The following is a 23,136-nucleotide window of genomic DNA, read 5'->3' on the forward strand; positions in this document are numbered from 1 at the left end:
GTGTGTGAGAGAGAGAGAGAGAGAGAGACAGAGACAGAGACAGAGACAGAGACAGAGACTGAGACAGAGAAACAGAGAGAGAGAGATATGGGGGGGTAGCAGTATTAGGGCTTGAACTCAGGGTCTGGGTACTCTTAGCTTTTTTACTCAAGGCTGGTGCTCTACCATTTGAGCCACAGCTCCACTTCTGTCTCTTTGGTGGTTAATTGAAAGTAAGAACCTCTCATGGATTTTCTTTTTTTTTTTTTTTTGTCGGTCATGGGGCTTGAACTCTGGGCCTGGGCATTGTCCCTCAGCTCTTCAGCTCCAGGCGAGTGCTCTACCACTTGAGCTACAGCGCCACTTCCTGTTTTCTAGTGGTTTATTGGAGATAGGAGCCTCATGGTCTTTCCTGCTCGGGCTGGCTTTGAACCGCGATTCTCAGATCTCAGCCTCCTGAGTAGCTAGGATTACAGGCGTGAGCCACCGGCGCCCGGCTCTCATGGATTTTCCTGCCTGGTCTACCTTCACATTTGGCTCTTTATATCTCAGACTCCTGAGTAGCTGGAATTACAGGCTTGCAGCACCAGATCCTGGTGAGAATACTAAAGTAGAAAAATAGGATTTCAATTGCATGTTGGAAAGAATGACTGGAAGGCTGATGATATAGCTCAGTAAACAGCAGAGTCCTTGCTTAGCAACTGAAAGAAAAAGAGGAGGGAGGGAGAGAGAGAGAGAGAGAGAGAGAGAGAGAGAGAGAGAGAGAGAGAGAGAGAGAGAGAGAGAGAGAGAGAGAGAGAGAGAGGACGCAAGCACATACTAGAAGGAAGCCATTAAAGGAATCATGCAGGTATTAGTCCAAGCAGGAAGTGTAAGGTTAAGATCTGATCAGGGAGTGTCAGGCATCAGGAGAAAACCAAGGGCTAGAGGGAGGAAGAAGAGAGAAAAGTGTCTTCCATCCCTTAGATAGAGCAAAGCAATTGCTTCTGACCCATAAAACAAATGACACTTGTGGATTCCCCCACAGAACAAGTCAGATGTGCTCAAGCACATGATGGTTTGCACATCATGATAGGGGGCTCAGATTCTCTGAAGCCTCAGGTTGAGAAGTTAGTTCCTGCTGAGGGCTAGGGGCTCATGCCTGTAATCCTAGCTACTCAGGAGGCTGAGATATGAGGATCACAGTTCAAAGCCAGCCCAGGAAGGAAAGTCTGTGAGACTCTTTTTTTTTGGGGGGGGGGGAGTCCAGTCATGGGGCCTGGACTCTGGGCCTGGGCGCTGTCCTTCAGCTCTTCAGCTCAAGGCTAGTGCTCTACCACTTGAGCCACAGCACCACGTCCGGCTTTTTTTTTTTTTTTTTTTTTTTGCTTATGTGGTGCTGAGGAATCAAACCCAGGGTCTCAGGCATGCAAGGCAAGCACTCTACCACTGAGCCACCTTCCCAGCCTTCTGTGAGACTCTTATCTCCACTTAACCACCAGAAAACCAGAAGTGGCTCTGTGGCTCAAGTGGTAGAGTGCTGGCCTTGAGCTGAAAAGCTCAGGGACAGTGGTCCAGGCCCAGAGTTCAAGCCTCATGACTGACCAAAAAAAAGAAGTTATTTCTTTAGAATTCTAGGAGGAAAAATGACCTAGTAGGTAAGTTTGTTTTTGTTTTTTGGGGGTCCGTGGGGCCTGAACTCTGGGCCTGGGTGCTGTCCTTCATCTCTTCAGCTCAAGGCTAGCGCTCTACCACTTGAGCCACAGAGCCACTTCCGGCTTTTTTCTTTTTTTGCTTATGTGGTGCTGAGGAATCGATCCCAGGGCCTCTGGCAAGCACTCTACCACTGAGCCACCTTCCCAGCCCGATAGTAGGTAAGTTTGTAGATGCTGAAGTCAGATCTCCTGACTTTCAACCTCAGCTTTACTGTCTCTTAGGGAGGTGAGTTTCCCTAGGACCTGGACCCTAGAATGGTAGCAGGCACCCAGAAAGTACTCAGGAAACAGTGACTACTAGTGATACAATGATACAGGTTAAGTTGGAATGAGACTGAGACTCTCTCTCTCTCTCTCTCTCTCTCTCTCTCTCTCTCTCTTTCTCTCCCTCTTTGTGTCTCTGTCTCTGTGTCTCTGTCTCTATCTGTCTCTCCTGAGGCTTGAACTGAGGACCTGGACACTGTTCCTGAACTTTTTTTTTTTTTTGTCGGTCATGGGGCTTGAACTCTGGGCCTGAGTGCTGTCCCTCAGCTCTTCAGCTCAAGGCAAGCGCTCTACCGCTTGAGCCATTGCGCCACTTCTGGTTTTCTAGTGTTTTACTGAAAATAAGAGTTTCATGGACTTTCCTGCCCGCTGGCTTTGAACCATGATTCTCATATCTCAGCCTCCTCAGTAGCCAGGATTACAGGCGTGAGCCACCAGCACCCGGCTGTTCCTGAACTTTTGTGCTCAAGGCTAGTCCTTTATTACTTGAGCCACAACTCCATTTCTGCCTTTTTGATGGCTAACGGGAGATAAAAAACTTATAGACTTTCCTGCCCAGGTTGGTTTCAAACCGTAATCCTCAGATATCAGCTTCCTAGTGTGAGCCACTGTTGATACCCAGCTGTATATACCTCTTGCACCCTACTTCCTGACTAAGGACTGGTGGCATTGGAGCTTCCTGCCTGAGCCTCTGCCAACTTTTTCCATTCTCTGAACCCATTCTTCCTTTTTTGATCTGAGTTTCCATTATGCTCAAGTCTAGTTATTAAGGAGTTAAAGCTAGGTGCCGGTGGCTCAAGCCTGTAATCCTAGCTATTCAGGAGAGTGATACCAGACAGGGCAGAAAAATCCCTGAGATTCTTTTTTTTTTTTTTTTTTTTTATTGTCGGCCGTGGGGCTTGAACTCTGGGCCTGGGCGCTGTCCCTCAGCTCTTCAGCTCAAGGCGAGCGCTCTACCACTTGAGCTACAGCGCCACTTCCGGTTTTCTGGTGGTTTATTGGAGATAGGAGTCTCACGGTCTCTCCTGCCCGGGCTGGCTTTGAACCGCGATCCTCAGATCTCAGCCTCCTGAGTAGCTAGGATTACAGGCGTGAGCCACCAGCGCCCGGCACTTTTTTTTTTTTTTTTTAAATTGTGATTAAGTGATTACATAATTTCCGGAATTTCACAGTATTGTGGAGTAATGATGCTCATTTAAAGTCACAAGTTCATTCTAACTTTCCTGGAGCAAATTGTCTATCACAGTCTGTAACATATAATGGTGTTCACATGTTATATACCATATATGTGATCAGCAGCATGGGGATATTTAGTAGTGGTTCAACCAGATGAGTGGGAGTTCTTTGTTTCTTAAGTCCTGTTAGTTTTGTCGTGTCACTTAACATTTTGGATTTAGCATCTGCTTATCAGGGAGACCATGTACCGTTTGTCTCTTCATTCTTGGCTTACCTCGCTCAACATGATTCCTTCTAGTTCCATCCATTTCCCTGCAAATGCCATTATTTTGTCATTTCTAATGGCTGCATAATATTCCATTGTGTATAGATACCACAATTTTTGGATCCATTCATCTGTGGTGGAGCATCTGGGTTGTTTCCATATCCTAGCTATTGTGAACAGTGTGGAGCTCAGTTTCTTAAACTGTAGATAATATCTATTCTTCACCCTTCATGAGAGTTTTATGAAGATGAAAATGAATAAATAGCTAAGAGAAAAGCTGCAAACTAGAGTCTGAATAGTTGTCATTCTTCTTGGTCTTTTGGGCTCTGTGATCTGCTTTCCACTGAAATTGCAGCGCTTAGATTAATAAGGAGCCCCAACACTGGCTCTCTAGGGCTATCCACAGCCTGGCAAGATGAACTGGATCTGGGGTCTCTGTTCATGGAGGATGTTTTGTCCTCCAGCTCAGAAGCACAGAGGCCTTCAGGAAATTCTTGAGAGGGAACCTGGATAAGAGTTTCCTCTCCAGTTGCCATTCTGTCCTCCACCCTAACAGAGGCAAACGGAACCACGTGTAGTGTAGCTTTAATGGGAGGCATAGGCTGTCTCAAGGTAAAGTGAGACTTGGCCACCCTGAAGTAGATTCAGGGCTGGCACCAAACAGATCATGAAGAACTCAAGTCACAAGTGCGCACCAGTAATCCCTGAATTCGGGAGGGTAAGAGTGGAGGATCCCGAGTTTGAAGCCAGAGTGAGCTACAGAGCCAGATCCTATCACCATTAACCATAATAAACAAAAAGCATAGACAGATGGATAGACGAATAGAGAGACAAACCGACCCGGGTGGTTCAAGTTTGGGTTCGGGTTCTTCATGGACTCTTATAGAACGCTACTACCTCCTGGGGCCAAGGTGCCGCTTGGGGGCGACCGAGAGCCCATCCAGTTCCCCTTTAAGGCTGGGGCGGAAGACCGGAAGGTGAAGGCTTTGAGTCGGCGGGATAGAAACAGCCCTGTCCCTTTAAGAGGGCGGAGACGCCGGTGTGGCGGCCGCTTCGAATGCGGCCTGCGGCGCCGGCCTTTAGTTTCTGGGCGACCCTCCCTCAGCCTCCTCCTGGGTCACCGAGACTCTTCCTGGTGACCCTCCTGTCCCAGCAGCGTCGCCCAAATTTCGACTCTTCCACTTGGGCCCAGTCCGAGGCAAGCCCCGTCCACTCACCTACGGGGTCCCGCCGCCGTCGCCATGGTAATGCCGCGTCTACGCCTGGGGGCGTGGGGTTGGGGGGGGTCACCGGGCTAAGGGGCCCGCGGGCTGCGGAGGCCGCAGGGGCTGCGGGGCCGGGGGTCGGATGGAGCTCGGTGTAGGCTGCAGATCTGGGTAGTGTTTGGGCCCGGACGTGTTCGAAACCTTGGGAAAGCCCTTCCTCTTTCACGCAGGCCTCAGTTTCCCTCCTGTTTCTTCTCTCTTTGAAGATCTGGACACCCTTCCGGTGCGCAAACGTCACTAGCTTTGGGGGCCATCCCTCCTCTCCGCACCCACTCTGACCCTTGGACTCTTGACCCCGTCAATGGCCGCCTTGTTGCTCTGGCATCTGGGGTCAGGGACCACCGTTGGCTCTGGGTTGACTGCTGCAGGCTGGAAAGAAGAACCATGGATGGGGGACACCTCACTCTCTTGAGACCCTAGCTTTATGGGCCATTGGATTAGGTAGAAGGAAAGAAGCCATTGCCTTGATTGTCAGAAACAATACCCCTGTGCCAGACATGCTTACCTTTATGGTGGTTTTCTTATGCTGGACAAACGTTTGCGATTTTGCAAAATCCTCAAGCTGGTGTGCACAGTGCTGCTGAAGGCCTGTCCTTGGTCTCCTCAGCCGCCCCTCTTAGTCTCCATCCATCTCTCCCAGGATTAATGCAGATGGGTTTGAGTGGCTTCTATTACCAGAAAGTATCTTAAGTCATTCAAGTCGTTAACCTAATCCCATTTCCTCTAGCACAGCACTAGCAAAAAAAAAAAAAAAAAAAAAAGGCATAAAACATAAAACAAAAGCAGTACATCTGATGGTCTTGTTAGAGCTGGGAAGATGCTTGACAAGGACAGAATGTACTTGCAAACAATATTTCTTCTTCAGCCTCAATTGCTTTGTTTTCCTTTCAGGCATGCAGTTTGCAGAAGCTGTTTGCTGTGGAAGAGGAATTTGAAGATGAGGTAGGAAGTGTTGGTGATCAGGGTGGCAAAAGAGGTCTTGAGATGTAAACAGACAGGTGCAGAACATTTTAGAGCAGCTCACACAAACCTCCTTTTAATTGATGTGAGTGCATCCTTCCTTCCTTCCTTCTTTCCTTCCTTCCTTCCTTCCTTCCTTTCTCTTTGAGGCAGGATAAGATATGTAAACAACCACTGAATGTGGCGGAATAGGCTTGTAATATCAGCACTCTGGAGGTAGAGTCAGCAGGGTCTCAAGTTCAAGGTTAGCCTGAGCTACCTAGATTCTCTCAAAAAAAGCCCCATCACATGCCAATTAAATATTAGTTTCTGTGGATGGCGCAAATATTTCTACTGGGTGCCAACTGGCTATATGAGCCAGAAAAAAAATTTTTTTTCTAGGCTATTTCTGGCAGGGGTATTTTGGTGCTAGGGATTGAACCTAAAGTTTTATGTGTCCTGAGCATATGCTCTTCCACTTGAGCTGCACAAACAAATTTACTTTTTATTCTCTAATGCTTTGCCTAAACTATTCTTCTCAGAATAGCTTATGCCTGGCTGGTATTGTAAATGCTGCACCAGAGATCCTTCTGGTAGCCTATATCCCATTCTTCCTTTCTCTGTGTGTGTGTGTGTGTGTGTGTGTGTGTGTGTGTGTGTGTGTGTGTGTGTGTGTGTGTGTGTGTGTGTGTGTGTGTGTGTGTGTGTGTGTGTGTGTGTGTGTGTGTGTGTGTGTGTGTGTGGTGGTTGGTATTGTAAATGCTGCACCAGAGATCCTTCTGGTAGCCTATATCCCATTCTTCCTTTCTCTGTGTGTGTGTGTGTGTGTGTGTGTGTGTGTGTGTGTGTGTGTGTGTGTGTGTGTGTGTGTGTGTGTGTGTGTGTGTGCGCGTGTGTGTGTGTATGGTGGTTATGGTGTTGAGGATCAAATCCAGTGTAAACATGCTGCCAACTAAGATATGTCCCCAGATTTCTTTAGGGCATTTCTTTAGGGCTTTTTTTTTTTTTTGGTCCTGGAGCTTGAACTGAGGGACTAGACACCGTCCCTGAACTTTTGTCCTCAAGGCTAGTACTCTAACCACTTGAGCCACAGCTCTTCCTACTTCTGGCTTTTTATTGGTTAAATGGAGATAATGATCATAGGGACTTTTCCTGCCAAGACTGGCTTTGAACTGTGATCTTCAGATCTCAGCCTCAGAATAGCTAGGATTCTAGTACCCACTTGCTTTTGGACTTGGGATTTAAAGGAAAAAACTCTTCAGAGCTCTTCTCCCCATCCCCACCCTCCATTTCTGGGGCCTGAACTCTGGGCCTTGGCACTGTCCCTCAGCTCTTCAGCTCAAGGCTGGTGCTCTACCACTTGAGCCACAGCACCACTTCCGGATTTTTCTGCTTATATGGTGCTGAAGAACAGAACCCAGGGCCTCATGCATGCAAGGCAAGCACTCTACCACTGAGCCACCTTCCCAGCCCCATTCTTAAAAATTGGTCCCTGGGGCTAGAATGTGGTTCAATGGTGGATAGCTTGCCTGGCATTTACAAGGCCCTGAATTTGATTGCCAGCACTAAAAAAAAAAAAAGGTCTTTGGCTTCTCATTTATTCAGGCTCCAAGATGAGAGCACAGTCCTGTAAGTTGCTTAACCACTCCGAGTCTCAGTTTCTGTATCCACAATATGGGAAGAATAATAATCCTATTCATAGAATCATGTGAGAATTCATTGAGAGACATCTAATAGAATACTTACATTGTATCTGGTACTCAGTAAGGTTGCAAATATTATCAGGTTTTGTTATTATGTATTATTCAAAACTACCAGCTTTGTCAAGGAGATGTGTTCTTGGCTTTTATCTCTCAACTTTGGGGATGTGTGATTATAGGTGAAAAAGAGACTGTGAAATTAGCCCTATGGGTCTTAGCAGATGATGATAGGATTACCAGACTGGTGATGGCATTGAGGAAGGGCTCTGTTCCAAGTTTCTGTGCATTGACAATGTCAAAGCAGTCCTTTGCCCTCCTCCCAGTGCATGTCGTGCCATGTTTGAGAGTGAGGGACCAGTCACCCTCTAGGGTTATCAGAATTCTTTTTTTTTTTTTTTTTTTTTTTGGGTCCGGTCATGGGGCCTGAACTCTGGGCCTGGGCACTGTCCCTCAGCTCTTCAGCTCAAGGCTAGTGCTCTACCACTTGAGCCACAGCGCCACTTCTGGCTTTTTTCTTTCTGCTTATGTAGTGCTGAGGAATCAAACCCAGGGCCTCGTGCATGCAAGGCAAGTGCTCTACCACTGAGCCACCTTCCCAGCCCTAGCCCCAGGATTCTTATCATTCTCTTTTTTTTTTTTTTCCCCCTTTGGTCATGGGACTTGAACTCTGGGCCTGGGTGCTGTCCCTTGGCTCTTCAGCTCAAGGCTAGTGCTCTACACTTGAGTGCTCTACACTTTCAGGCTTTTTCTGCTTATGTGGTGCTGAGGAATCAAACCCAGGATCTCATGCATGCAAGGCAAGTGCTCTACCACTGAGCCACCTTCCCAGCCCAAGATTCTTATCATTTTGATTTGTTGTTGTTATGGCTAAGTCCTAAGGTGGGCTTGCTGGAGGGTGGGAGTCTCTGGGTCCTACACGAAGCAGCGACAACCCTTTTTCTAGCTCAGACCATCCAATGGAGCAGCAGGCTATGTGTGTGTATGGGGGGGGGGCTTCCTGTCAGTTAAATCAGCAGTTCTGACTCAAAAACACCCTCAGAACAGAACAGGTCTCTTGCTCTTGGAGGTGTCAATATCACCTTGCTTCCCAACTTGAAACCATACTTAATTTAACTTGCTTGAAAAGCTATATTTAACTTCTGCCTATTTTGCTGGTTCCAGAGCTCTCTGGCTTACTGAGGAGCATGCGTGTGCTAAAAGTAGGTAGTGGGCTAAGGACAAGGCAGTGTGACCACCTAGGTTGTTGGGCACCAGAAAGCTGGTCTCCTTGAGAAGCATGTGTGAACTTGAATGATTGCTTTAACGCTTTGGTGCCCTGAGACATTTGCTCCCCTCCACCCCTCCACCCCTCCAATGCACTTCTTGGAAATTAAGTGAGGGAAGCTACCCAAAGTTATAGCCTTGGGATGTTTTTTTTTTTTTTTGTCGGTAGTGGGGCCTGAACTCTGGGCCTGGGCGCTGTCCCTCAGCTCTTCAGCTCAAGGCGAGTGCTCTACCACTTGAGCTACAGCGCCACTTCCAGCCTTGGGATGTTTCTTATAGAAGCCTGATGGTAAGCTCATGGGCAAGGTCAAAGTTTGGTGAGAGACACACCATTGCCTTTTGCTTGTTTCCTAACTTAGTGTTTATGCACATATATCTACACTCATGTGCTGAAGAGTAAAAGACTTGTTTTTGTTTTTTGATGGTACACATGCTAGACTAGCACTTTACCGCTTGAACCACACCTCTAGCCCTGTTTTTTCTTTCTGGAGATGGAGTATAGTGAATTTTTCTGCCCAGGCTAGTTTTGGTCTACAATCCTCCAGATCTCAGCCTTCTGAGTAGCTAGGTTTTTTAAGTGTGAGCCACTGAGGCCCAGCTGAGTTTTCAGATTCCCAGATGTAAAGACCTACTGTCTCTTTTCTGTAGGATTTCTTGTCTGCAGTGGAAAATGCTGAGAACCAGTTTGTTGGAGCACTGCCTGTGAATGCTGGGTGTTTGAGACCTGTCTCTTCCAGGCCACCGGAAGCCATGCAGACTTTGAGGCCATCGCCATTACACCCCACTGTTCCTCTAACCCTCCCATCCCTGGGAGTCTGCCTCCCTACCTCAGTGCCCCTGAGGCCTGTCTCGACTTCCAGTAGCTGGACTGGCAATCAGAGAATGACCCTGACAGAAGGTCTGCGAGAGCCGGCCCGCTTCCAGTCTCCACATTCTGTCCTTACCTGGGAAAAGCAGCAGGGCATGGGTGGCTTTGAGGGACCCGAACAAGACGACTTTGATAAAGTCCTGGCAAACATGGAACTGGAGGCAGCTAGCATGGAGCTGGAACTTGGAGTTAGCAGTGAGATCACACAAATCTCACCTGCTCAACATCAGGAGGACTCAGTATTGGCTAAAAAGGCCCGAAGAGCTGATCTCAGTGGGACATGTCAGAAGGGGCCCGTGCCAGCCACCCACACAGCGGGCATCATATCAGTCCAGGATGAACCTCTTCAGCTGCCTAGCCACGACAGACCTGCTGCCTTGGGCAGCCCTCCCACTCCACTGATCTCAGCAGTTCCCACTCGGCAGCCCCCCTGGGAAGTCTGCCCCAAAGGCCCCTCTGTTCCAGCACCCCAGCCTCTCCAAGCTGGGGGACGGCCCATTCAGAGCAGCCCTCAAAATCGTATGCCCAGTCTGCCATTCCAGTCTCCCAATGCCCGGTTACAAGGCAAACCTCGTTTTTCTGGACCTCAGACTCCCAACTCCAGCTGCTCTATTCCCTCAAGGGCCAGCGGTGCTGTACTTTCTCAGGGGCCTTTGCAATTTCGAACCCCAGTGTCTTCTGTTGAGTCTCCTGTTACCCCAAAAGGTCCCCATTCCTCCCTGGTTTCCCAGGCTACTGTGCAGGCACCCAGAGTCACCAACCACCTAGTACAGCTGGTCACAGCTGCTAGCCGGACACCCCCACAGCCCACCAGAGCCAAAACTCGCCGCTTCCCTGGCCCAGCAGGGCTTCTGCCTCACCAGGTAGGTGAGCTGGTTCTCCAGGATGTTAGGTAAAGGGAGAGAAGCACTGGGCCAACCCTGTAATGTCTCACAGGAAGGAAGGAAGCAAAGAGAGAGGGTTTGCAAAGCTGAAGAAAACAAAAAAAATGGAAAGAAACGGAGCAGAACACTTGCCTAGCACATTCAAGGTCCTGTGTTAATCCTCAGTATTGGGGGGGGAAAAAAGAAAGGTAAAAGCTTAAAAATCCACCCACAGAAGAAGCACATAAGAATTTTCTAATTTTCATATGTCTACTGTTAACTTAGCACTAGGGTAAGAAGATAGGTTTATTTGCTAAGGGGTAGATATTGGGCAATTTGCTTGGAACAGAATACAGAGATTGAAAGCAGTGCCTATTCTAAGGAGTTTATAGGTTTTTTGTTTTTGTTTTTGTTTTGTACCAGTCCTAGGGCTTGAACTCAAGGCTGGATGCTGTCCCTGAGCTTTTTTGCTCAAGACTAAGGCTCTATCACTTGAGCCACAGCTCCACTTCAGGCTTTTTGTTGGTTAATTGGAGAGCAGAGTCTCACAGACTTTACTGCCCCAGCTAGCTTTAAACTGTAATCCTCATATCTCAGCCTCCTGAGTAGCTAGGATTATAGGTGGGAGCCACCAGAGCCTGGCAGTAAGGAGTTTATAGTGTAGTGGGGGAAGTGGGTATGAACAGATGGTTATGGCCAAAGAGCTCTGTGTGAAACCCGGGTGTGCTCTGAGGACAGTCCAACAGGGCTGTCTGGACTAAGGGCATGTGGTCTTGGAGGTCCATAGAACAGTTTCACTGTAGCTGCTTTGTGGAGCCAATGTGAGGAGGCTGGGGCTGGAAAGGAGATAGCCCTGCTCAGAGTCTGTGTTTGCTTGACAGAGAGACACGACCCATCAAACTAGTTTTGGGTCTGATCCTAGGTAGTTGGGTTCTGAGGCTATAGTTTGGTTGTGATAGTTGTGCACCCTTCCACTCCTCTTTGGGGTGTTTGAATCAATTGCTGCCTGTTACTGGTTCTTTCATACTATCTTGAGAGAAATCAGAGGAGGTTGTCTCTGTTCCTCCTGGGCTGGATCTCCCAGGGGGAAGGGTTGGGACTCAGAAGAGTCTTGGGAAAGCTGCCTCATAGCTCATGACAGGCCCATCTATTTGGGTCACTGCCCTCTTCAGGCAGCTCTGGGCTTTGCTCCTGGGCCAGCTCTAGCTTCCTCACATTCCCAAAACGGTCCCCAAAGTGTCTTTTTTTGAGCTGCCAATGAGGCTCCTGAGACTGCGTTAGGAGAGATGTAATATGTGTTAATTGTCCTTGATAGTTTCCTGAACTCATTATGTAACCCAGACCAGAAGCTGTACTTGTAAATAACAGCTGCTGAGTTTGCTCTCGCCTTCTTCTCTCTCCCCTCTTAGCATAGTGGGAAGAATCTGGAGGAGATCATGGTTTCCACACCCCAAACTCCAACTCACGGTGCTCTGGCTAAATTCCAGACAGAGGTAACTTCTTCCATGCAAATGCTCATTCCTGGGCCTCATTTGAGAGTGAGGGGTATACCTGCATTTCAGGTGTTAAAGAATTGAAGCTGGGCTGGGAAGGTGGCTCAGTGGTAGAATGCTTGCCTTGCATGCATGAGGCCCTGGGTTCAATTCTTAGCACCACATAAGCAGAAAATTCTGGAAGTGGTACTGTGGCTCAAGTGGTTGAGTGCTAGCCTTGAACTGAATAGCCGAGGGACAGTGCCCAGACCCAAAGTTCAGGCCCTACAACCGACAAAAAAAAAAAAAATTGAAGCTGATGGTGGTAGGCCTGTATCAAAGGGCATTTGGAAATGCAATTGCAGGAGGCAGCAGCACGTTTACCCTACAATGAGACTCATCTTGATTCCAGCTAGGCATTAACTGATGTCACGCATCTAGCCTTTTTTCCATTTGAGAAATAAAGGCCCAGCTACCCTTCTTTTCCCAGGGGAGGAGAAAGTAGTAGGTGTCTGTGATGGTATCTCAGTAATCCTTCCTCTCAGGTTTCTAGACACTGAGTTGGGGAAGGATCTTGTCTTCCATCTTGCCTCCAAAAGCAAGATGGTGAGAGAAACTTTGACTGGTGAGAGCAACTTCCCTAGCCTTGGAGTTCTGATTGCCCTACTCTATCTCCACACCCCCTTTTGCTTATGACTTTCCCTAGTATAGCTTCTCTTTGCTCCCCAGACCTGCCAGTTCAGATCCAAAGCAGTAATAGTCATCTAGATTTAAAGTTATGAATATAAGGTTAAATGCAAGAAGATATAATAAAAGAACTTTAAAGCCAGAGACATTCCAGATCAACTATGGACTGGATTCTAGATGGTTAAGACACTCTGGAAGTTATAAAGATATGTGTGGGGTCCCTATCCCTAAGAGGTTATATATTAGTCTATTGCAAGATATAAGTATGGGCTGGGTGCCAGTGGCCCTAGCTACTTAGGAGGCTGAGATCTGAGGATTGTTCAAAGCCAACCCAGGCAGGAAAGTCTGTGAGACTCATAACTCCAGAAAACTGGAAGTGGTGCTGTGGCTCAAGTGGTAAAACGCTCGCCTTGAGCTGAAGAGCTCAGGGACAGTGTCCATGCCCAGAGTTCAAGCCCCACGACCAACAACAACAATGAAAAAATACAAGTATGGGTAGATTTTTGCTTCGATGTAATTAAAGTCAGGACCTGGTTTATTTATTTTTTTCTCCCACCCCTCTCAGTTAAGGGTCTATCACCAAGGCAAACCCACTAATGCAAGTTCCCTTGTGCTCTGTGGTGTCAGGTTGCTGCTAGTTCCCAGGTATCAGTGGAGGAAGATTTTGGGAAAGGGCCTTGGTTGACCATGAAATCCTCTCTGGGCCTGGATGAGAGGGATCCCACTTGCTTCCTCTGCACTTACAGCATTGTCATGGTGCTTCGGAAGGTAAGAGTCCTGAGTGGTGAGACTCTATAGTGAGACTGTTTTATACCAGCCTCCTGCCCTGCTCTACCTTAGGATGGGGCTGTCTGCTCACTCTTAAATCAGGCCTGTCTCAAGGGGGCAACTGGAAATCCCTTCAGTTGTATCTTCCACTGCTTATATTTTCCCTATTACCCACAGTACTAGGCACAGGCAAAAGGAGAGAAGAGTTGGTTCTGGGCTTGTTTCTGTACTTCCAAGGACTGGATGAGAGATGGGGTTACACATTGCTACCCTGAGAGCTCCCAGTGGTCTAGACCATATGCAGATTCATGTTAGAACCTGTGCAAGCATACCCCTGCCCTAGGCCTGCCATACTGTAGTGATACATAAATGTTACACCTGAAAGAAAGAGCATGGGAAGAGAAATGAAGGACCTGCCAGCTTTAGGTCTGCTGAGGGAGATGAGATGCACCCTTCTAACTGCCTTTTTACCCCCCACAAAAGAAGATCAATCATCACCACACTGTAGTTGTCCTAGCACATGTAGAGGCCTGGGAGGCTACGGATGAGCCATGGCTAGCTCAGTGAATGCCTTTCCCTGTAAGCAGGCAGCCCTGAAGCAACTTCCCAGAAACAAGGTTCCCAACATGGCGGTGATGATCAAGTCTCTGACTCGGAGCACGGTGGATGCCAGTGTGGTTTTTAAGGACCCCACAGGTAAGGCATTAGATACTGGTCTCGTAAACGGCGTCTATTGAGGTTAAGCGGTGAGAAGAAATCACCCTCTCCATTTGGAGATGAGAAAATGGAGGCAAGGAGCAGCCCATGTCCTAGACAGGGCTCAAGCCAGTCATTGTTGTGATCCTGAGACTGACTGCCATGTGGTATTTGCAGGAGAAATGCAGGGGACCATACACAGGGTGCTTCTGGAGACACGCCAGAATGAGTTGAAGCCTGGCTCAGTGCTGCTGCTGAAGCAGGTAATGGAGGTCTGAGTGGGCTTCCTGGAGAGAGCCCCCAGGCTGTCTGGGCTTTACCTGGATGGCTGCCTTCTCCTAGTTTCCAAGCAATGGGCAATCAGATTATTGCTAGGGCCTGGTTTACTAGAGCCAAGAGCAGGCCTATGGTCCTTGAACAGCTCTTGTTCTTCAGGCTTAAGTAGGGATGGAGGGTTGTGTGGCATGGGGATGGGGTAGGGGAAGTTGTATCTTGCTGTTAGCAAGGCTGGAGCAGGAGCAGTTTGTGTGACCTGATGCAGAAGACACTGAACAAGAGGCTGGCAGTTACCTAGTATTCCATCAGATATTGACTTTCCCTTCCTCAACTCCAGATTGGAGTGTTTTCTCCTTCACTCCGGAATCACTATCTCAATGTGACACCCAACAACCTGGTCCATATTTACAGCTCAGATTCTGCGGATGGGAACTTTCTCAAGCCATCTCAACTATTCTCCAAGGTAAGAGGAACAGGATAGATAGGAACTGGTGGAGCCATGCATCTGGATCTTCTTATTTCCTCTTCACCTCTACCCTGGGGAGCCAGGACTTGAAGGGAACAGTTGCCCCGAGTTGAAGAGGTGCCTTTGGGGACTGGATTATCCCCTCCTGTCTCTAGTCCAGCTGCCTACCAGACGTCTTAGTAACAGTACCTTCAGTAGCAGCTGGCTTCTTGGTGTTACTGTGTCTGATGGCAGGCTTGAGCACCTGAGAGCGGAAGAGTCACTTGAGAACCTACCAGGGTGAGGGCCCACTGGGAGGTGGGGGTGAGGGGAGGGGGAATGACAGATGGAAGGCTGAACCTGTTCCAGGTGGCTATGCAAAGAACAGAGAGCCATGATGACCCAGCAGGTGAGCCAGCACATACTCAACATCATCTCTCCTGGCCTCTGTTCTACTAGGCAAGGTGGGAACAAATGCACAGAGTACTTGGGGGACATCCCTTTAGGAACTGAGGTGAGCATCCAGTGTATTAGGGAGGTGAGGATGGGTTCCAGGCAGCTCTAGTCCCAGGTGTGAATGCAGAGCCTAGGCCTGACTTACTGCCCTCATTCTGCCTGGAGGCCAGAAGTCCTGGGTCTTTTCCAAGTTTTGCTGATCATTTCTGTTGTGACCTTGGGCAAATCCTGTCCCCTCCCCTGTGTTGCATCATCCTTAGAACATGTGGATTCGGCTGCATGACCTCTAGTTGGCTTGGTTCTTTAGCTCTAATATTTTACTTAAATTTCCTTCATCTACTTAAATTTCCCACATTTTCTCAAAATTACCCAATCTCTAAAATTATTTTCTTAAAAAAATTTTTTTTGGGGGTCCGATCATGGGGCCTGAACTCGGCCTGGGTGCCCTCGCTCAGCTCTTCAGCTCAAGGCTAGCGCTCTACCACTTGAGCCACAGCGCCACTTCCGGCTTTTTTTTTTTTTGCTTATGTGGTACTGAGGAAACGAACCCAGGGCCTCAGGCATGCAAGGCAAGTGCTCTACCACTGAGCCACCTCTAGTGGCTCATGCCTGTAATTTTAGCTACTCAGGCAGCTGAGATCTGAGGATCATAGTTCAAAGCCAGACTCTGCAGGAAAGGCTGCAAGACTCATCTCCAATTAACCACCAGAAAACTGGAAGTGACACACTGGTTCAAAGTGGTAGAACACTAGCCTTGAGTGAAAAAACTCAGGGATAGTTCCCAGACCCTGCGTTCAAGCCCCATAACCAACAAACCAAAAAAAGTTCTGCGGGGCTGGGAAGGTGGCTCAGTGGTAGAGTGCCTGCCTTGCATGCATGAGGCCCTGGTTCAATTCCTCAGCACCACATAAGCAGAAAAAAAAGCCAGAAGTGGCACTGTGCTCAAGTGCAGAGTGCTAGCCTTGAGCTGAAGAGCTGAGGGACAGTGCCCAGGCCTAGAGTTCAGGCCCCACAACTAACCAAAAAAACCCCCAAAACTTCTGATCATTCATACTCGCTGAAAAAGCACAGGATAAACAAAACCCAGGGGACTGGGAAGGTGGATTAGTGGTAGAGTGATTACCTTGCATGCATGAGGCCCTGAGTTCGATTCCTCAGCACCATGTAAGTAGAAAAAGCCGGAAGTGATGCTGTAGCTCAAGTGGTAGAGCACTAGCCTTGAGCTGAAGAGCTGAGGGACAGCGCCCAGGCCCAGAGTTCAGGCTCCACGACCAACAAAAACAAAACAAAAAACCCAGACCCTTAGTTCAGGCCCCATAACTAACAAACAGAAAAAGTTCTGATCATTCATACTCACTGAAATAACATAGGATAAACAAAATTGAAACTAACCCTTTCCCACTCCTATTCCCTAAGGCTAACCATTGTTACTAGTTTAATAGCCAGTTTTAGTTGCCTGCCCATACATTAGCTAATTTGAGGATTGTTAAGTTTATTTTTAATTCCAGGCTAGCTCCTCAACATCTTTCTGAATGTCTTCTCCCCTTCTACTCTGATTATACAGATTCCCTAAAATATTAAATACTGTAGAATTAGAAAATAAAAAAAAAACCAGTCAAAGAAGGTCTATTTGTGTTATCTGCTGTTTTGAGTATCTGGTGTGTCAGGTCTATCCCTCAGCCTGGACCTGGGAGGCCCTGGGCCTTGCCACACACTTCTACCATGTCTCCTTCCTGAGCCCCCACCTGATCCTTGGAGGGCATGTGACTAGAGTTGGTACCATCTAAAGGTGCTTCAGAGACATGAGCACTGGTAATTAGATCTTTTGTCTTCAGGGTCCCAGAAGCTTCTGTGACAATTTCCAGCCTAATGTGACCCCAAAGCCAGCACAGAACCCAGGAGTGTCCCTGGAGGAAGAACTCCCAGAAGCAGGTAAGGTAACACAGCCTGTCCAGATAGGAAAGGCTCTGTGTCCTCTGGTGTGGCTCAGCCAGTGTCTTCCTGGCTTCATCTTATGCCTCCTGTGAGTCTTGGGACCTTAACATAATCTCAAAGAAGTCAGATAGGGCATCTGCTTTGGCAAAGCCAAACTAGTTAACAGTGTGATAAAAAAAAAAACAAAAACATGAAATGTAGCCCACGTTTCTCCCCCTATTTCCAATGCATGCATTGTCAGCCTCAGGAGGGAACATTGCCAGCCTCCATCCAGGTGGACAGGTACTGTCCTTGTGTCATACACACAGATCACAGAGGCAGTGTACCCATCCCACTGAAGCTCAGAGACCCTTGAGGGAATGCTGAGTTATCACATACCCAAGTGATTAGGGGGACCAGGACACAAACATGAGGCCCAAATGCAGAACTCCTATGGGTAGCGGTTCTGGGAGGCTGTATTACTAGGTGAAGCTAGCACAATCCATAGTCGTAGGTTTTGTTCTTTGGGCCACAACCAGGACTCAAACTCATTGTCTGACATGTTCATTCATTCGCTATTGCTCTACCACCTCAGCCATACCTACAACTCCGTACGTTTTATTTTGTGCTTGGTACTGGGGCTTGAACTCAGGACCTGGGTACTATCCCTTAGCTTTTTCACTCAAGGTTAGCACTCTACCACTCGAGCCACAGCTCTACTTGTGGCTTTTTTTCCCCTCCATGGTACTTTGGTTTGAACTCAAGGTTTTACCTTGCTAGACAAATTCTCTGCCACTTGAGTCACACTCCTAGCCCTTATTCTGATTTTCTTGGTGGTTAATTGGTGATTTTTTGGTTATTAATCAGAGATAAAGAGTCTCCCAGATTTTCCTATGCAGGCTGGCTTTGAACCAGAATCCTTAGATCTCAGCCTCCTGAGAGGCTGAGGCCTGAGGATTACAAGCATGAGCCACCAGTGCCTGGTTGACTTTCTTTGTTTTTGTTTTTGTTTGTTTGTCTTGGTCTTGGGGCTTGAACTTTGAGTCTGGGCACTGTCCCTTAGCTCTTCAGCTCAAGGTGAGTGCTCTATCACTTGAGCCACAGTGCCAATTCTGGTTTTGTTTGTTTGTTTGTTTGTTTTGGTCGGCCGTGGGGCTCGAACTCTGGGCCTGGGTGCTGTCCCTCAGCTCTTCAGCTCAAGGCGAGCGCTCTACCACTTGAGCTACAGCGCCACTTCCGGTTTTCTGGTGGTTTTTGGAGATAGGAGTCTCACAGTCTGTCCTGCCCGGGTTGGCTTTGAACCGCGATCCTCAGATCTCAGCCTCCTGAGTAGCTAGGATTACAGGCGTGAGCCACCAGCGCCCGGCTGCAATTCTGGTTTTCTAAGTGGTTAATTGGAGATAAGAGTCTCATGGACTTCCCTGCCTAGGCTGGCTTTGAACTGTAATCCTCAGATCTCAGCCTCCTGAGTAGCTAGGATTACAGGTGTAAGCCACTGACGCCTGGCTCTTTGTTTTTTTATTCTAGAAATTTAACCCCCTAAAGGTTATAGGATTATGGGTGTTTTACACTAACCAAATTTACAGTATACCAATGGATAAACCCAGAAAGCCATTATTTATATCCTATGAAAATATTGGTAGAGTGAGGTGCAGGTACTGAGTTCGAGTTTTGGTCTTGGACCTAAATAAAGAGAACATATTGGCCCCTTTTACTGGAGTCTTACACTGTCTGGAATCCCCCACCTGTCCTTGCAAGTAAGTCTGATGCCAAGGCTAGTTATCATCCTAAGAAGAGGTTGCCGGTGGTCATGGAGCAAATATGAAGACAGTTGACTATAGAAGATGAACACTGCTGGGCGCCGGTGGCTCACCTATAATCCTAGCTACTCAGGAGGCTGAAGACCAAGGTTCAAAGCCAGCCTGGGCAGACTGATGTCACATCTCCACCATATGGGTAGAGCTGCTGAGCATGCAACCGCTAGAAGTGCTAGACAGGTTGGAGACATGAAATGAAGTCTTGCTCCATTTCTCAGTTTCCTCGTGCACCCTCGCTTCTCATTCTTCTCTATTTCCCATGGTGCTTCTCTAACCATTATAGGACAACTATAAAAAGTCGTGTTGGACTATAAAAGACGTGTAGGACAACATCTCTTGCTGTAAGCACATTTCAACACCTCCCCCTTGAGTCCAGTGCTGGTCACCTTAATTAAACTTGGAATGTTCTCCAAACTAACTTCTTTCCTTCCTTCCAGCAGCAGTATTTATTATAGTGCTTTTTTTCAGCACTAGGCTCTTAGGGATAAGTATCCAGGCAATCTGACTTTCCCTAAGGCCTTCTGACCCCATCCAGAAAGTGCACTTTTCATGTTTTTTGTTTTTGTTTTTTGCCAGTCATGGGGCCTGAACCCTTGGCCTGGGTGCTGTCCCTCAGCTCTTCAGCTCAAGGCTAGCACTCTACCACTTGAGCCGCAGTGCCACTTCTGGCTTTTTCTGCTTATGTGGTGCTGAGGAATCGAACCCAGGGCCTCATGCATGCAAGGCAAGCACTCTACCACTGAGCCACCTTCCCAGCTCCCCGAAAGTGCACTTTTCTAGTTGGCAGCAGTGAGTCTAGTGTCAGATAGTCTAAGGGCAAAGTTATTTTACCTACTTGACCCCTGTTCTCTCGGTAAAGTGAAATTTATCACAGAAACCACAATAAACTGCCCTGAGAAGGGTTGTTGATCACAGAGCAAGCATTCAATGAGTATTAGCTTTTTTTGTTTACCAAAGAATATCAACAGGGATTCCCAAAGTCAGTTCTGTTCCCAGGCTCTCAGGTATAAGCACTGCATCAGAGACTGCAGTCAGAAATGGCTCCTCAACTCCTCACATCCTGGGGAAGGGGATGATGCTGTGTGCAACTGTCCTCTGAGAAACAAGAGTATTGAACCATGTGGTTCTGAGAGTGATGACTTATACATCTTTCTCCCACTCAGGGAGCAGAATGCAGTAGGGACCTCAGAAGTCTCTTCCTATTCAGTACTGTGCCTCTGGATGATAGGAGAGAAACTATTGGGGCTCAAGAGTGGGGCTTGAACTCAAGGCCTGGGCACTGTCCCTGAGCAGTTTTGCTCAAGTACTTTGAGCCACAGCACCACTTCTGGCTTTCTGGTGATTAATTGGATATAAGAGTCTCACAGCTGGGCACTAGTGGCTCACGCCTGTAATCCTTGCTACTCAGGAGGCTGAGATCTGAGGATTGCGGTTCAAAGCAAGCCCAGGCAGGAAAGTCTGTGAGACTCTTATGTCCAGAAAGCTGGAAGCAATGCTGTGGCTCAAGTAGTAGAGCACTAGCCTTGAGCTAAAGAGCTGAAGGACAGCACCAAGGCCCAGAGTTCAAGTCCCACGACAGACCAAAAGAAAAAAAAAGTCTCACAGACTTTCCTCTTTCCTGCCCTGGCTGGCTTTTAACCGAGATTCTCAGATCTCAGCCTCCTGAGTAGCTAGGATTACAGATGTGAACCACTGGTGCCTAGCTCCCATTTTTCTTTTGTTTGTATTTTTTTGTGGTGCTAGGGATTGAACCCAGGTCCTGTGTGTGCTAGGGAAATGCTCTACCACTTAGCTACATCCCCAGCCCTTTGTTTGCTTGCTTGCTTATTTGAGACAGAGTCTTTATGTAGCCCATGCTGACTTAGAATTTGACTTCACAGGCTTCCTGTCTCAGCCTCCTAAGTGTAGGATTATAGGTCTGCACCATTATGCCAGCTATACCCTGCTGCATACATGTGTATGGTAGGGCCGAGGGGGGCGGTGGTTGAGGAGCAGAGGGAAAAGTGAGGCTAGCCTCATCCCACTAACAAGTCACTACTGCCCAGGGGCATCTACTTCTTCATCTGTACAGACAGCCCAGGTCCTCCTAACGGGTAGCTTTAGACTGTGGTCACATAGAAGCTTAATGTGGTCACTGAAGCTATCCCACCCTGATTCCCTCTGCAGATGACCTGGATGGACTCCTGAGTGAACTCCCTGAGGACTTCTTCAATGTGCCCAGCAGTTGGGACTGCCCCAAAGCAGGGCATCCACCATGAGCAGGCAGTGTCTCCTCTCCCAGGCAAAGATCTGGGTGTATAGGTCATGTCTGAAGTAGAGAGGGCCACCAAGGGTTTCTGTGGGGCCCCTCTCTGGATGCCTTCCTGGAAAACTCCTTAATTGGCTTGTACGCTGCTGGGGTGTAGGGACTTCCTTTGGCACTGGCATTCCAGAACTGAACAGAAGACTGGCTCTCCTGCCTTCCTGTCCTCCAAGTCCTCTTGTCCATTGTTTTTTCTCCTGCCAACACGAAAGGTGTTTCAGACTCCTGCCTCAGCTTTACTTTAGAGGATGTTGGGCCTGTTGACCCTTGTCCCTGGTCAGCTGAGGAATGATATCATATCAATGGTGACTTGAGGCCCAAGGATGCTGAGTTCAGGGTACGGGATGTGGGACGTGGTTCTGAAATAAAGCAGCCCTGCTTTACCTGCTTCCTCCTCTTTCTCACCCCTGCCCTTCCTTGCCCCCTGCTCAGGCACCAGCACAAACCAGGGCAAAGCCAAGCAACTTGACTTTATTTTTTGTCTTTTCACTCTTTTTTTTTTTTTGTCCTAGGGCTTGAACTCTGGGCCTGCGCGCTGTCCCTGGGCTCTTCAGCTCACGGCGAGCTCTCTACCCTCTACCGCTTGTGCCACAGTGCCACTTCCCGTTTTCTAGTGGTTTATTGTAAATAAGAGTCTCACAGGCTTTCCTGCCCGGGCTGGCTTTGAACCGAGATCCTCAGATCTCAGCCTCCTGAGTAGCTAGGATTACAGGTGTGAGCCACTGGTGCCCGGCTAATCTCACTGCAGTGCTGGTAAGCCTACAACTTGCTAGGTTATCCAAGTGTGAGGGAAGGGCCTCCTGCCTCCGCCTCCAGAGTGCAGGGATTGCAGGTGTGCACACATCCGGCTCAGTTTATCACAGTTAATGAACCAAGGATCACTGACTAGACTTCTTTCAGATTTTTTTGTTTTTTCCTCACATCTTTCTATTTCTGAGTCCCATTCAAGATCCCATGTTACAGTCTTTTTAGGTCCCGTTGTTCCATCCTATTGGATGTCTCTCTGTTAGGGTGTTTTTCTCATGATGAGAATGGGACAACCCCAACAGGTTGGTTTTTTTCTTTTTCTTTTTCCTTTTGGCTAGTTGTGGGGCCTGAACTCTGGGCCTGGGCGCTTTCCCTCATCTCTTCAGCTCAAGGCTAGCACTCTACCACTTGAGCCATAGTGCCACTTCTGGCTTTTTCTGCTTATGTGGTGCTGAGGAATTGAACCCAGGGCCTCATGCATGCAAGACAAGCACTCTTACCACTGAGCCACCTTCCCAGCCCCCAACAGGTTTTGAGGGGAAGACCTGCAGTAGGGTGCTATTCTCTTCACATTCTCTCAAGGTTCATGCTGAACTCGAGCACTTGACTGAGGTCAGGTCTGTCAGGTTTCTCCACTGTTAAGTTAATCATTTCTCCCTTTCTGAACTGTGTTCTGGGAAGGAAGTCTGTGCAGCCAGAACTTCAGGAGTAGGGAGTTCTATTCTCTTCCTTTAGGACAGGAGCACTTCATAAGTTAATATGAATTCTGCAGGGGAGATTTCTCTTGTCATCTATCTGCATTTATTTTATGCAGGAAAGGGCTAAATTCCCAGCCCCTCCCTCCAATTTTTTTTTTTTTTTTTTTGGTAATGGGGCTTGAACTCTGGGCTGGGCACTGTCGCTCAGCTCTTCAGCTCAAGGTGAACACTCTACCTCTTGAGTCACAGTGCCACTTCTGGTTTTCTAGTGGTTTATTGGAGATCAGAGTCTCACAGACTTTTCTGCCTGGGCTGGCTTTGAACCATGATCCTCTGATCTCAGCCTCCTGAGTAGCTAGGATTATAGATGTGAGCCACCAGCGCCCGGCCCCTCCCTCCATTTTTTTGCTTCACTCCTTTGTTTTTCTACCTCAGCCTACCAGGTTCTTTGGCTTTTTCTTTCCTTTTTTTTTGCCAGTCGTGGGGCCTGAACTCTGGGCCTGGGCACTGTCCCTCAGCTCTTCAGCTCAAGGCAAATACTCTACCATTTGAGCCACAGCACCACTTCTGGCTTTTTCCAGT

General features: G+C 48.1%; 1 protein-coding gene across 2 annotated transcripts; it reads left to right on the forward strand.

Moving 5' to 3' along the window:
• The first annotated feature begins 4,401 nt into the window (after positions 1–4,401).
• Hrob (homologous recombination factor with OB-fold) lies at positions 4,402–21,492 on the forward strand. 2 transcript variants are annotated; one of them, XM_070027829.1, is made up of 10 exons: positions 4,402–4,622; positions 5,535–5,585; positions 9,194–10,276; positions 11,686–11,769; positions 13,063–13,203; positions 13,788–13,899; positions 14,077–14,162; positions 14,513–14,638; positions 16,912–17,008; positions 20,974–21,492. In XM_070027829.1, exons 1-10 carry the CDS (start codon positions 4,620–4,622, stop codon positions 21,063–21,065), a joined length of 1,875 nt encoding a protein of 624 aa, XP_069883930.1. In that variant the 5' UTR covers positions 4,402–4,619; the 3' UTR covers positions 21,066–21,492. The 2 variants fall into 2 exon arrangements, with proteins under 2 accessions (XP_069883930.1, XP_069883931.1); XM_070027830.1 differs by having other exon boundaries at positions 13,791–13,899.
• Positions 21,493–23,136: the final 1,644 nt, after the last annotated feature.

This window comes from Dipodomys merriami, unplaced genomic scaffold, assembly GCF_024711535.1.
Source record: "Dipodomys merriami isolate MVZ:Mamm:240054 unplaced genomic scaffold, mDipMer1.0.p SCAF_19, whole genome shotgun sequence".
Taxonomy (NCBI): domain Eukaryota; kingdom Metazoa; phylum Chordata; class Mammalia; order Rodentia; family Heteromyidae; genus Dipodomys; species Dipodomys merriami.

What these genes read in the sequence shown, in the direction of transcription:
- Hrob (XM_070027829.1), top strand. An exon ending in GGTTTTTAAGGACCCCACAG is followed by an intron (nt 13,900 to 14,076) that starts GTAAGGCATTAG and finishes TGGTATTTGCAG; the next exon opens with GAGAAATGCAGGGGACCATA. An exon ending in GGAAGAACTCCCAGAAGCAG is followed by an intron (nt 17,009 to 20,973) that starts GTAAGGTAACAC and finishes TTCCCTCTGCAG; the next exon opens with ATGACCTGGATGGACTCCTG.